Source organism: Callorhinus ursinus, unplaced genomic scaffold (assembly GCF_003265705.2).
Source record: "Callorhinus ursinus isolate GAN/ISIS: 27379988/994484 unplaced genomic scaffold, GSC_fseal_2.0 scaffold85, whole genome shotgun sequence".
In the NCBI taxonomy this organism is placed as follows: domain Eukaryota; kingdom Metazoa; phylum Chordata; class Mammalia; order Carnivora; family Otariidae; genus Callorhinus; species Callorhinus ursinus.
Window position 1 is genome coordinate 3475855 of NW_027397147.1, and position 14255 is coordinate 3490109.

General features: G+C 48.3%; 1 protein-coding gene across 1 annotated transcript in view; it reads right to left on the bottom strand.

The window, feature by feature from the left end:
• Positions 1 to 13793, bottom strand: part of ARHGAP17 (Rho GTPase activating protein 17) — a 52273-nt gene extending 38480 nt beyond the window's left edge. Inside the window, exons 1-6 of the mRNA XM_025855440.2 lie at positions 13765 to 13793; positions 11893 to 11932; positions 8479 to 8583; positions 3239 to 3312; positions 2225 to 2336; positions 1893 to 1969 (exon numbers count right to left, since the gene is read on the bottom strand). Of these exons, the coding sequence (XP_025711225.1) occupies positions 1893 to 1969; positions 2225 to 2336; positions 3239 to 3312; positions 8479 to 8583; positions 11893 to 11932; positions 13765 to 13793 (437 nt within the window). The remainder of the gene's footprint in view (positions 1 to 1892; positions 1970 to 2224; positions 2337 to 3238; positions 3313 to 8478; positions 8584 to 11892; positions 11933 to 13764) is intronic.
• Between the last annotated feature and the right edge of the window lie 462 nt (positions 13794 to 14255).

Here is a 14255-nt window from a genome sequence, read left to right on the forward strand (position 1 = left end):
CATTCTCGGCTTCATTTAATTAACCATTAGATCACGCTTCCTTATCTGGAGCAAAAAAAAAAATCGACCTCAGGGTGGCCTCTACTCCTGGTCCTGACCCGGAGGATTCTAATCACAGGTGTACACGTGACGAGGAGACAAGACAGTGGACTTTAAGACAGGCTCCTAGCCTAGACATTTATCATCTTGGAAGCATGAAGCAAGTCATGTGGGTAACTCTGTGCAGGTTCCTCCCTGATCTATAAAAGAAGTCTCTTCTCAGGAGGAAGGGGTGTTACCTAACCCACAGACCCCTGTTCCCTCTCCAATCTTCACCGAGGGGCCTCTTCACTTAGTACCTAGCATGGAGTCTGACACAGTAAGCACCCAACTGCGATCTGTCAAAAATATGAATGAGCAAATGAATAGAAACGAATGGAGGAATCAAACAAGCTGAGGTCAATGCCTCGCACGTGGCACGCGGCAAGTGTATGGTCAGTGGTGGCAATTATTTTTGCCATGTAGCTAATTCCTAGATGTACCGTTTATGATCTCAACATTTCTTAAATCAGGACATGTCTTAACAAGGGATTTGTACATTGAATGGAGGGGTGTTTCTCCCCCGCGACCAAAAGTAGGTATTAAATCAGCGGTGCATTGATACTCAGTGGTATCTTAGAAACGAGGAAAGGCTGCATTGTAGAATTGCTACTGACGTTCTAAATCTGCAATAAAAAACACGTGGCAGGAGAAGCTCAGGAAATGATGGCTGTCTCTCCATATATTTGCCAAAGAGAAATCATCATATCCATTTCACAGGACTGCAATGAGAACAAACTGACAAAATCAATAAGTCACAGAGATGAAGAGCTCAGCATAGGCAATACGGCCAATAATATGTTAATAACACTGTACGGGGACAGACGGTGACCACACTTATTGTGATGAGCACTGAGCAACGTACAGAACTGTCGAATCAATGTTGTGCACCTGAAATTAATACAACATTGTGTGCCAATTATTCTTCAATAATTAAAAAAAAAAACCAGAGAGCTAACAACAAAGCCACCTTTTTTTTTTTTTTAATAAAGTTTTATTGGAAGACAGCCACACTTTCATCTACTTATGGTCCAGGGCTGTTCCTATGCTGCATCAGCAGAGTTGAATGGCTGTGACAGGGACCACCTGGGTTGCGATGCTGAAAATATTACTATCTGGCCCTTTACAGAAAGTTTAGCAACGTTGTGATAAAGTCTGAGAAAGGACGGGGCCAGGGCAGCTGCCTCCATATTCCCCACTCTCATCCGAGGAGAAAGCCACGTAAGTCACTGATACAAATGCCCTTGGGGACAGAGCTAGGCTGGAGTCCTGCCATGAGGCTCTGCAGACCGTCATCAGGCATCAGCCCGCAAGTCAGCAGCCCTCTGGGATGGTTACTTAGTTTCATGGGGGTTTCTCCCTCTTGAGCACAGCATTCGATTATGAAAGTATCATAACCACAGGATGTCTGGACGTGGCAGGACCCTCAGAACTGCTAAGATCAGAGACCTATTTATTCCTATGGTCCCCTATTCTAGCAACAAACACTCAGAACTATCTGCCACTGACCCCTTTCCCCTTAAAAAACTTACTTAGGTTTCTTTCTTTACCTTTTTTTTTTTTCTGCCTCCCTTTACTGCTGGTTCACTAAGAACAGGATGTTCTAACATCATCCCTATTGCCACGCTTGGGAGAATGAGCCCTAAAAAGCAGGTGTAAGTGGGCGTGACTTGGTCTATGGGTGGAGTGCATGAATCTGGAAACCTGCAACTTGTCCACGGAGGGGCCTTTCTCTCCTCTGCGTTGGGGACAAGGACGGTTGCTGGGGGAGGGACAATACTGCATTATTGGTTATTTTTGCAGCTCTACCTTACCTGGCTCTGACCGAATCCCAGTCTAACACCAATTTAGCCAGCTGTTTCCTCTGCTTCTGGATGTTGGGGATCTCCATCTACAAAGAACATACCATATATCCAACGGGATAAGCTTTGGGGTTTTAAACTTGACATTCGAAAGGGCAACATTTATTCACATTTTTCCCCCCTTAGGCATAGGATCTTGTACCCTCAACTTATTCCCCTTATTTCCAAAAAGAAGCTACGTCAAAGCCACTGGTTACTGTTAAACTTGTGGACATAAGCAAACCATTCACCACACAGCCCACACTACTCGTGGCTCTTCTGTGCCATCCGGCAAAAGCACCCACCTCTGCTATGCTGCACAGAGGCTCCACAATCTCTCTCTCAACAAAGACTTCATGCTGAGTAAGTTCTAGAGCCAGCTGATTCTCGGCATCGCCACACGTCTCCAGCAGCTTCCTTTAAAAACACAAGACACCCCACAACAAGCATATGATCATTAAATCAGGTGCCTCATTACCATACTGGGCCAGTTCTGCTCTCTACATGATGGAAACACATTAGGGGGCCGCACAGTAGAACCTCAAAAATGTTGTAAGTTTTGGGCATCACCGAAAATGTGAGTCCACAGACTTATGCTTTAAAATGAAAAAGACTGTTCATGTGCGTTACGAAATGTGTCTTATGCCTCTGTTAAATTGATAACTATCTTGCTAGGTTAATGTTTCATCTGTTGTACAAAATAGTAAATTTATATAGCCAAATAATCTGTTTTTTATTTTTTTTTAAAGCTTTTATTTATTTGAGAGAGAGAGCACGAGAGAGAGAGAGGGAACACAAGCGGGGGGGAGGGCAGAAGGAGAGGGAGAAGCAGACTCCCTGCTGAGCACGGAGCCCAACATGGGGCTCAAGCCCAGGACCCTGGGATCAGGACCTGAGCCGAAGGCAGACACTTAACCGACTGAGACACTGAGGTGCCCCTAGGAAGTGACTCTTAAAGACCGGAAGGGGCTGGTCAGAGTTTGTAAACCTGAGTCAACAGCTGGAACAGGGAAGGGGTTTGTTCTTTACACCCAAGCTCAGGGGAATAAAAACTGACCCTACCAATGACTTTTGCTCGCAGCCCTTTCAACCCATCTCTAGTCTTGCTCCTACTAAATGGAAGATTCTCTACCATCCCAATGGCCCAGACCCCACTTTTTCCCCCACAGAGACTGTGTTGTTCTCCCAGTGGATGAGCCACGCCATCACGCTCACGGTCCCTCTGTCACACAGACAGCTGCCACACACCTCGTCCGCCCACCCACTCCCACTGACCCGCAGGGCACAGGGCTCTCTCTCTAAAAGCAGCTGACTCTTACCCCAGCAGAGACTCTTCCAGTTGAGTCGATGCTTCTTGCATGTTCTGAGCGAGAGCGGTCAGAGGGAGTTTTTTCTGGAAGGCAGAAGACAGTGTGTTGATTTCACTATTATTGACACCTGCATTCTCGATGACCTGCTTCAGGTCACCCTTCAGGGATTTCTCCTCCAGGCAAACCTCACAGGTAAGAGACAGCCTGTCTGGGTTCAGATTCTGGTCTCGCAGGTAGAAGCTATGGGACCTCTGTATCTGTGTCCTCATGCCTGGATGATACAGAGGCACGGTAATAGCACAGGTGTCCTAGGGCTGCCCGTCTACGGGGATATTCAATGTCAAGTGCCCAGCACGTGGTAAGTGCTCATTAAGTGCTGGCTGCTAGTATTATTGTTGTGGTTGCTGTTAGCTGTTATTTTTAATTAATCAAGTGCATGCTGTGTCCCAGACACTGGGAACAGAAGACACAGACTTTGCTCTCTGATGATCTTAACAAATAAGTGCAATAAAATGCTCAATTTCAAAAACTTTTGCTAGAATACTCTTTTTTTGAGATTTATTTATTTTGAGAGAGAGAGAGAGTGGGGGGAGGGGCCAGAGGAAAGGGAGAGAAAGTCTTAAGCAGACTCATGCTGAGCCTGACACAAGGCTCAATCTCATGACCTTGAGATAACGACCTGAGCCAAAACCAAGAGTAGGTCATTTAACCAACTCTGCCACCCAGGCGCTCCTAGACTACTCATTCTTAAACTGGCTCTTAATTTGGCTGTAATCATAACGATATAGCTTCAGTTAAGTATCTAAAAGTATCTGGCTAAATATCTAAAAAAGTTTTTTTAAGGTATTTAAGCCCAAAGCCATGCATTTTCCTATCAGAGATTTGTTGTTCAGCTGGACATGACCATAAGGATCATCTGATTAATGTTCTACTTGTCCAGTCAAGGGACCTGAAGCCCAGGGAGGTCAGGTGGACTGGCCGGGCACCCCAGTGAGGGGCAGCAGAGCCAGACCTCCGTGCCCACGGCCTGAGCCTCAGGTCAGCACCTTTCCACCACTGGCTGATGGCTCATCTCAGAATACGGGTAGAAGGGGCCTGGAAAGTACCAGGGATTGGCGATAACACACAATCTGTTAACCAAAAAATGGGTTCAGTGCTGCAGTGCTCCACGTGGTTTTGACTCCCCAGTAGAAAGGGCCCTCGTGGCAAAGACGCAGGGTACATCCTGCTGTGGCATTGTGAAGCCTTGACCTCTCGCACGTCACCTGCCTTTCCTGCTTTCAGAGGGCTCCATGCAATACAACTTGCACCGCCTTTGCTTGCATTGTAGAGAATATCTCCGGAAGGCTATACAAGAAACTACCAGCACTGGTCATTCCAGAGAAGGCAGCAGGACGCCTGGGGAACAGGACCGGGAGAGACCTCGCTTTATGTTCTTCTGTATGTACTGGATTTTTACCATGTAAATAGGCAGCCTATTCGAAACAGTATATTGAAATGCAAAGATAAATAACAACAACTATATTTACCCATCTCTTGTCTTCTCAAGTTGTTTTCAAATAAGTAAATAACAGGCTTCACCTGCCCCACCTGCCTCTCAGTTTCTACACTTCCAGACCAGGGAGAGAGGAGAAAGCGGGCAGCATGCCTTGATCATAGTGAGGGTAATTCATTCATTTTTGTAAGGCTGCCTGCCTTTTTTTTTTTTTAAGATTTATTTATCTTATTTTAGAGAGAGTGAGCGCATGAGCAGGGGTGGGGAGGGGCAGAGGGAGAGGGAGAGAGAATCCCAAGCAGACTCTGCTGAGGGCAGAACACAACGTGGGGCCCAATCTCACGACCCTGAGACCATGACCTGAGCCAAAACCAAGAGCTGGACGCTCAGCCGACTGTGCTGGCCAGGCACCCCAGTAATGCTGCCTTTCAGAGGGAATTTAAATCTAGGATAAATGTAATAATCAGGAGAAATACACTTTGTGCAACTCTGGAGCTCTGGACAAAAAGAAATCATAAAAGAGGAGTCTCCATTGCAAGTATCATTCAAGCTCCCAGCTATAAACAGCCTTTTGGTTTCCAGGCTCTGACCCCAAAGCCACAACAATCCTGTTTCCTTATGTATACAAATAAGGATATTCCGCTTATTTAACCCTGTGCTCCTTGATGAAGATGCTATCTACCGCCGCCATGCTCCTCCACGAACACGGCTAAGCACTTCCTAGGCACGGACAGCTTTTTTTATCACCAGGGAGTCATTTAAAAAGTTCTAACGTCATAATTTATAAAATGCGTGCCAACTGCACAAAAACCAGGCACTCCAGGTCTCACATGACACACGACAGAAGCTCTGCCGTGCCCATGTCTTGGGCTGAGAAGACACCCCCCCCCAAGTCTTGCCTCTGCACACGCATGGGAGCCTCTTGTGGGGTCTTTGGGGGCTCCTCCTGTGTATGCTGGAGCCCTAGAGGCTGCCGCCATTTTCTCCTCATTGTACGACCTCTGTGGTCGCCTATCTCCTATCGTTTCTATGGTGACTGCCCCTCCTATGTGCACAGTGTAGACAGCCTCAGAGTTCTGTCTTTGGCTCTTCCGTTCCAGGTTGGAAAAGCAAGCCCCAGGCATTAGGTTTTAGAAATGAGGGCCAGGCACCTTTGCCCCCGCTGCCTAGAATATGCCCATCACCTGCCGCTCATTGCCCTCCTTTATGGCTGGACCACCACCTCCTCCAGGCAGCCTCACCTGACTACCTCTCTCCTCCCGTGATGCCCATTCTTGGTCCTCCCATGATACCCTGTGCACACTTTGTTACGCATGTCATTTTATAATGATCCCTTTGTGTGTCTCTCTCCCCAACCGGCTGTGAGCACCTTTAAGGTGGAGACTATCTCTTCTTCATTTTCTATCTCTAGCACTTGTACATAGTAGGTGTTTGATCAATACTTGTTTAATTTGTTTTTAAGGAGTATGTGGGACACCTAGGTTGTATCTTCCATCAGTCAGAGGGAGCGACCAGATATAACAACATGAGGGACAAAGGCACACAGAGGAAGCGGGAGACACCGGGACTGTCCACGGAAATGGGGTCAGATTATGAAGGGCTTGTCATGCTGAAGAGCTTGGACTCTAATCCCGCCAATGGGAAGCAGCTAGTGCCCCTCGAAGAGGCACCACGGGCATCAGGGGCCACTTCCGGTGTGAAACTATCCCTCCAGGCACCACAGAATGCTCAGCATCTCGGTCCCCTCCGTCCAAAAGCCAGTAGCGTCCCCCAGGTCCTATGGCAACCCAAAATGTCTCCACATATTTCCAAATCTCCCCATGGGTGTAATTCTGGTCCCTCTGGAGAACCACGAAGCTAAGACTTTTTTTCAGGCAGGAGGATGAGAGTATTGATGTGTATTTCAGAGCGTTCTGGTGATCTGGCTGGAGACGTGCTGGAAAAAAAGGGAACCAGAGACCGGAGCTGGAGCTCAGGAGGTGCCCACACCATCCAGGCGAGAGGTAATCAGGTTCTGCTTTAAGGTGAAGGTGGCAGAGATGGAGCAGAGGGGAGGAAGTCCAAAGATATTCCCAATCACAGGACTTGCTACTCAAGCAGCTGTGGGAGGGGTGAGGACGAAATGAAAGGGAACGTAAGGTAACCCTACAGTTTCTGGCTTGCATAATAGGGTGGGTGGAACTTAAGAGTCAATACAGAAGGAAGAACTAGTTACGCACACTAAAATAGACATCTAGGCAAGGAAGTGTTTTTGCTTGGTTGAAATGGTTTAGATGTCCCTGGCATAAACACATCAGCCAGAAGCCATGAGAACAGAGGAGGTGGCCCAAGGAATGCGGCTGGGGGACTAAGGAGGACAGAGCCTTAGGGCACCATGTGAAAAGGGTAGGTAGAACAGAAGCCGTGGCAAGAGAAGTAGAGGAGCCGTGGGGACAGCACCAGGGGACTGGGTCTGGTTCTGCGGGACCGGACCTGCAGCAGGCATTCCTGCCATCGTGGGTGCATGCAAAGTTCCACTCTTTGGTCTCTACCTAGGGCGGCCAACTAAGTATTGCACAAGAGAGGAATAACCCTGTTGTCTAGACGTCCCATAAATGTCTGTAAGGAAACATGAAAGAAGGGCGACACAGATCATCTGCATGCCGGTTCTTCCTTGTGAGACATCCGGTGACAGACAAAACACTATGGCAAATCATAGCTGCCCCTGAAACTATCTCCTTAATGGTACGTGGGCTTCCAAGGGTTAGCATGTGCTCCTGAGCTAGGATCTCGGAAACCCAAGAATGGGACGGCCCCATGAGCACTGCTGCTGGTGGCACAGGAGTCGGATGCTTTGGCCAAAGGGACACATTCGATGGTTCTCCTGGAGTTCATCCCTCTTCCTCTCTATGACAGCATCCTGATTTCTCTTAGGGATCCACCCTGGTCTCAGTAAAGCCCGTGAGCCGTAGGTAGCTCCACAGCCCACGTTCTAAGGCTGGGCCCTGATTAGCTTAACCAACCAGCACATCCCACCTCCTCACCAAGCTCGCCCCTGCCCACGGTGATCAGGGTGGAATGGGAATGTTCCGGAATGGGAAATATGGCTCAGGACGGACCAACGCAATGGAAGGTGGTTTCTACCTGCCAAGGACTTGGAAAAAGAAGATTTCCCACTCCATTAAGAAAACTACTGTAAGGCACACTTTCTATTCCTGCTGAACACGCACAAGGAAGCAAGTAGCCCATGGAAGCTGCTGGTAGCCAACCCGTGACCATGAGAGGAGCCTATTTAGGGATAAAGCAGACACTGAAGAAGGCAGAAGGGACAGAAGAAAAGAAAGTGGGGTTTGGTTACACCACTGAAATGCTAGCCCAAGCTTCACCTCAAGTCCACCCCAGCTTCTGGACATTTCAGTTAGTAAGCCAATAAATTATGTCCATTTTCTAAGTCCATTTAAGACAGGCTTTCAGCTTTTTTGCCATCAAAGCATTCCTAACAGACATCTCCATTGTCTTACCAACGACAAATGGCTCATTGAGTCTTTAAAAGCACCTGGAGAAAATTCAGTGTGAGCAGGGCTTTCAGCTCAGCGATGTCTTAAGCACAAAAGAATGTTCTGGTCAGGCAGGCGTCACAAGAGTAAATGGCAATATAAGGTACAAATCTGCAGGCAACACTGCTGCATCTGCCTGAGAAAAACCGAGGGCCTGCAGGGTGCAAAGCCTCATCGAGACACATGAACAACAGCCCTGGGTCACACCCACTACTCACGTATCTCCTCTCGGCGTCCGTCCCATGCTGGCCCTGGAAACACGCCATCAGACGCTTGTGCGAATGGTGGCACACTGACCGGACCGTGTCCAGGCGCCGCTCGATCTGACAAAACAGAGACAAACGAGCCATTTGCAGGGGCTGAAGAACACACCCAGCCGCTTCGTTTGTGGCGCTGGCCCGTGGGCAGAAAAAGCACCCCGTGGTCTAAGTGTTTAGCTCTTGGATGTACGTGGAAATGGTCCTCATTCACTTACACCAGGAGTTCTCATTATTGACATTTGGGGCCAGATAATTCGGGGGGGGGGGCTGTCCTGTGTATTATGGTGTGTTTAGCCTCATCTCTGGCCTCTCCCTACTAGATGCCAGTAGCACCCCATTCCCTGAGGTGTGACAACCGAAGATGTTGCCACACATTGTCCAACATCCCCCCCAGAGGGCAAATGCAATAGCCCCTGGTGGAGAGCCTCGACCTCCCTTACACCGAGGGGTTTCCATCTCTCAAGGGCCAAGTCTGTGCACAGGGAGGGAGCAGAGTCTGGACTAAAACCTACTATCAGAAAGAGTGGTGGCAGCCTAGTTACACACCACAGTACCAGCAAAGCCCCGGCTCCAGCCTGCAGGAGTGCAAATGAACACCTCAGGCCCAGGCCCACTGCCAAGTGGAAAAAGCCACAGGGACGTTCAGAAGCGACCTCCTGCAGACGGCGACAGCGCCTTCCGCGCACAGGACATCAGGCTGAAGGATCAAAATCAATGTTCCACAATTTCCACTCAAGGTCAGTGTCTTCAGAATGATTCCTTATTGGGTTCAGGGTGGGTTGTTGGCTTTGTTTTTGTTTTCAATAAGCCTCTAAAGCAGAAGGGACAGCCAACAGTAAGAAACACTGACTTAGGGGACCCATGCATTATGATTTAGTTTCCCAAAATATTACTGCTGGGATATGGCTGTTTATGGCAAAGAGAGCTGCTTGTCAGGGAAGGAATGCCAAAAATGTGTATTCTGATGACTCATTAAGACCGAGTGCAGGCCCTTAGGGATGCTTTCTATTTTAAAGAAAAATCAACAAATTCAAAGCAGAATGCATTTTTACCCCACAACTTTTTACCCAATGATATGGTTCTGTGCTTCTTTCTTGAAGGTCCTCACTGCCCCAGCAGCTTTTCTTCAGAGCCAAGGCCCGACCACCAGGACCCTGATCTGGCAGGCATATAAGGAGCAGATGCCCCATCACCTCCCCCTACTCTTAATAATGACCGGATTTTAAAACACTGGAAAACTAATACACATTCTTTATTTGCCATGAAAACAGGTAAAATCAAAACCAAAACAACCCCCCCCCCCAACTCCATTTCATTTTGATTCTGATTTCTACTAGAAAATTGTCAAGTCCACAGGGATGGGGACCTTGGTCTCTTTTGTTCACTGATTTCTCCCGAATGCCCGGAACACTGTCTGGTTCACGAATGGAAGGTGCTCATTTAATATTTGTTGAAAGGACAAATATGTATCAAGTTCCCGTGCAGGTATTACAAAAACAACAGTAAATAAGTTGTGCTTCTCGCCCTCCCAGGACTCATAGCCTCCCAGGGAAACTCCACATGAGCAAAATGAACTTACTTATGAGCAAAAAACAGGCAAAATAGAGCCTCTTGAACTGATCTAAGAGGCAGGAGGACACAGAGCAAGTTAAGGGAAGTTTCACACCAGAAACAAACAAATCTCCATGGCTTATCCCTCCTGCTCTCTTGTTTAACCCATTAACTCCTGCTAATAACCCTAAGGGGTGGATATAGCCATTATCCTCATTTTAGTGAAGTGGAAACTGAGGCACTTGGGTTTAGGGTGGGTTCAGTAAATCCCTGAGGCCACAGAGCAAGTCAAGGGCAGACCTGGGTAGGGAGGCTCCAGACTCCATACTTTTACCCATTACTCTCCTTCTTTATAGCCAAAGAAGGGGAAAACATCTGTAGCAGTGATGGCAGATGTGGAGTAAGTATCTGTGTCATGAAATGAGGTGTTCCTAGAAACCGGCGAACTCTTGGGGCCCCAGTGGATGCTTGTCCCTCAAGCGCAGACAGTTGCCGCCTGCCTTCCACAGGAACTCTGCTGTCCTCAAACTGCCTGCGAGGCCCTCTGGCCGCATCTTGGGGCTTCAGGGATTCAATGAGATCGTGTCTCTTACTGGTGTGGGATGTGGGAGACAGAACACGGACGTGAAAACCCAGTCGAGTTAAAGGTTAACTAAGACCAAACAACATTGCTGGAAGTCTGAAAATGAAGTTGAAATACGTGGTAAAAGCCAGTGAGGAAATATTATTAAGAATATGATTGTCTAATACATCTAGGGGGAAAAAAAGCCTAAGCCTTAATAAAGACTTCTGGTCCTTTAAAAAAAAGGGGGCTCTTAAAATCTTGTACCTGCGGCTGGCTGTCATAATCAAGAGGTCTGTTCTGACACGGGGTGGTACAAGTAACATTCTTCTAAACTATGCTGGCTCCTTCTCTCCCTAGGGAGAGCCGGCGGGGGGGTCACCTGGGAGCGGATCTTTGGTCTTCAGGGGTCAAGTGCACACACCTGCTGTGGGTTATGGAAATGACACGAGCAACGAGGCCTCAGAGAAACCTCCGTGCAGGAGGGGCTCTGTCCTTCCCGGTGCGCTCTGGGGTGGGCGGGGACGCAGGGGGGCTGAGGTTGAGCGAAGGCATGTGTACAAAGGGTCCAGGCCTTCTGGGAGACACTCCCAGCCCCAAAGTTTGGGAAGCCTGTTGACAGAGAAGTGCAGTGGCCCTGGCTGAGGTCCCCACAGGAAACACCCCTCCCTACGGAGAGGAAAAGACATCCAGGTGGACGACAGGCCACCTCAGGGCCTCAGAGTGGTTCCACCAGATCTGGTCCCTGTCACCGAGACTCTAAGTCCCTGGGGACCCAGCTCAGCCCAGAACTGGAGAACAATAGCGTGAGAGGGAAGGAGAAGTGGAAACTCTAGGTTGGAGCCAGTGGGGCCCTCTGCTGCCACTGGCCGGGCCCGTGCCATCAGGGACGCCATCCCAGCAGTGAACGACAGTCCCTCCACCTGCCCGGGACCCATGACCAGACCGCAGTGCCAGTGGACCGGCCAGGCTAGACAGGCCCCTCCCCAGCCCCCACCCCAACACCTGGCACTTGAAAGAAGGACTAGCCCCATCTGAACTTCATAACATGACACCAAAGTTTCAGATCCCCTTTTTATCACCATACAACCCAACTGCTTTTCATTCCTGCTCAGAACCACGTTGATCAATTTTATTCTGTTTCAGAGAATACATACACACATCCACTTCAGTTCTCACCTATGAGGTTTGGTTTGGTTTGGTTTGGTTTGGTTTTCCTCTTTAAACAAAGCACTTGAAAAAGATTTTTATTTTGTTACCTGTAACAGATCTTCACTGAGGACTTCTGTTTTCTCGGCTCTGTGGGGGAGGGAATCAAAAGTTCAGAGTTAGGAATCCAGAAATGCAAAGCAACTCAGGAAATTCAATAATTCTCATCCCGGAGTTTAAAACAAAATGGGCAGGAATGAATGATAACGTGGGCAGAAACTCCACCGATGTTGACATCAGAGGGCTGCTTAAGCAAAACCAAAGAAAAACCAAAGTTTGCAGAGAACCAGTTGGTCCCTGACTTGGGCTATACAGAATCCCTGGCAGGAGGGTGGGAGGGGGGTAGTGTGCCGACGTAAAATGCCAGTTTCCGGGACTCATCACTATTCTAATTCAGCAGGTCCGGAGCAAGATCCTACTGCGTTCTGAAGAAGCCCCTCCTGCCCAGAATTCCATGGCCCCAGACCCACAGACCACCCTTTAAGAAAAGCCTGCTTAGAGAATCTTAAACTTCATTTCTTAAAATGATCATTTCTGAGTTGCATGGCCGCATTGAAACAGGTTTGTCACAAATGCAGGACACGATACATATTCAAGACAGTAACAACTGAGCATTCCCTCCTTCAGGTATCTCATCCTGCCCTTAATAAGAAACAAAGTATTTTCACAGCTTTCCCCCACCTATGCCTTCCAACCACCATTAACTACATTAACTCCGCAGACCTTTCCAGAAAGCCGACCTGCCGCCCAACAATCAGCGCAGGAGCCTTCCGAGCTGCCTGAGCCTCTGGTGCCAGATCACAGTACTTTGTTAAGAAGACTTTCTTCTGCAGTCCCAAAGGGCAGCATCGCTGCCATACATAAACCCAAAATGACGGCAACCGAGGTGCCATATTGGGACTTCCAGTTTAAACAGTGATTGAAGCCAAGTCAATGAACATCCCTAACCCAACTCCCATTGAAATGAACAAGGAAACTTTTTTAAAAAAAGATCTTATTTATTTATTTGAGAAAGAGAATGAGAGATAGAGAGAGCATGAGAGGGGGGAGGGTCAGAGGGAGAAGTAGACTCCCTGCTAAGCGGGAAGCCTGATGCGGGACTCGATCCTGGGACTCCAGGATCATGACCTGAGCCGAAGGCAGTCACTTAACCAACTGAGCCACCCAGGCGCCCTGAACAAGGAAACTTTTAAAGGGAAAAGGAAAAGTCTGTTTCAGCCTTGAACGTTGGGGGAGTTGGGGAAAGGGGAAGACCATCAATGAACCAGAATTTTGAAGCCTTTTAAATAAGATTTATTGCAGAATGGAAGGCTGCATGATCTTGCCCATGAACGAATCTAATGCAAGAGAAGGAAAAGCTGTTTGGCCAGAGAGTGGATGGGACCCCCTTAGGATGAGCTCAAAATACTGCTAAGCTCAGAGCAGTGCCAGCCAGCTGCCTGAGGTGCACACCTCCAGCCCACACTTGGGCGATGGCAGGTCAAGTAAAAGCTGGCCTTGTCACAAAGGATTCCAAGACCAGTTGTCACTGCAGTGTCCTTGTTAGCATAGAGATGCCAATGGCAATGGCTCACACACCAATTTCTGCAGGCAACCAGAACTCTGATACCTCCCAGGTCCACCGGAGCAGAGCCTGGAGATGAGTTCAGGGCCCCAGCTTTCAGAGGAGGCCAACTTTCAACTCACGAACAAGTTCTGCAAGCAGCGGGCCAAAATATGCCATCCCAGCCCTTGCTTGGCATGCGTGGTGCCAGGCATTGCGGAAGCGCCAAACTAAGTAGTCATGCCAGTTAGGGAAGTGGAGCAGGGCCCCAGCTGACTAGGAGCTCAAGCAACCAGCCTCATAAAGAACCCTGACGGCCAGCCTCGCAGGGACATACCTGGCATGAGACCTCCATAGCTTCACCGTGACTCCTGCTCACCGATAGCCTTGTCCCTCCTCTAGCAACATAGCACCGCTAGATTGTGTCACTTCGGCCTCACCTTCTCTGGCCAGGGCCCTGTATACCTGGGACAGAACTCTGAAATCTCTTCCTTCTGTAAGTATGAGTATACACAGATAAAAGTCCCCAAGGCCTACTGAAACATTCAGAGTTCAAAAGAAGAGATTCAGAGCCAATAAGTCCTTTGATGAGACAAAATTATTTTAAAAATATAACAGAAGAGAAAAACTTAATTTTTAAAATCCCAATGTGGGCCAATAGCAGGTATGAGAAAGTTACTAATAGCTGAGAACCAACTGTGTGCATCTTTTCCCAGCAACTTGTTCAGTGACCTCACACTGGTAATTTGAAATGAAAAATCAAATACAATACAAACAAATGCAAACAATACAAATTAGGGCTTTTTTTTCGGGGAGGGGGTCTGAACATTTATGAACACGGCACTGCAACAGCCATAAAGAAAATAAAGC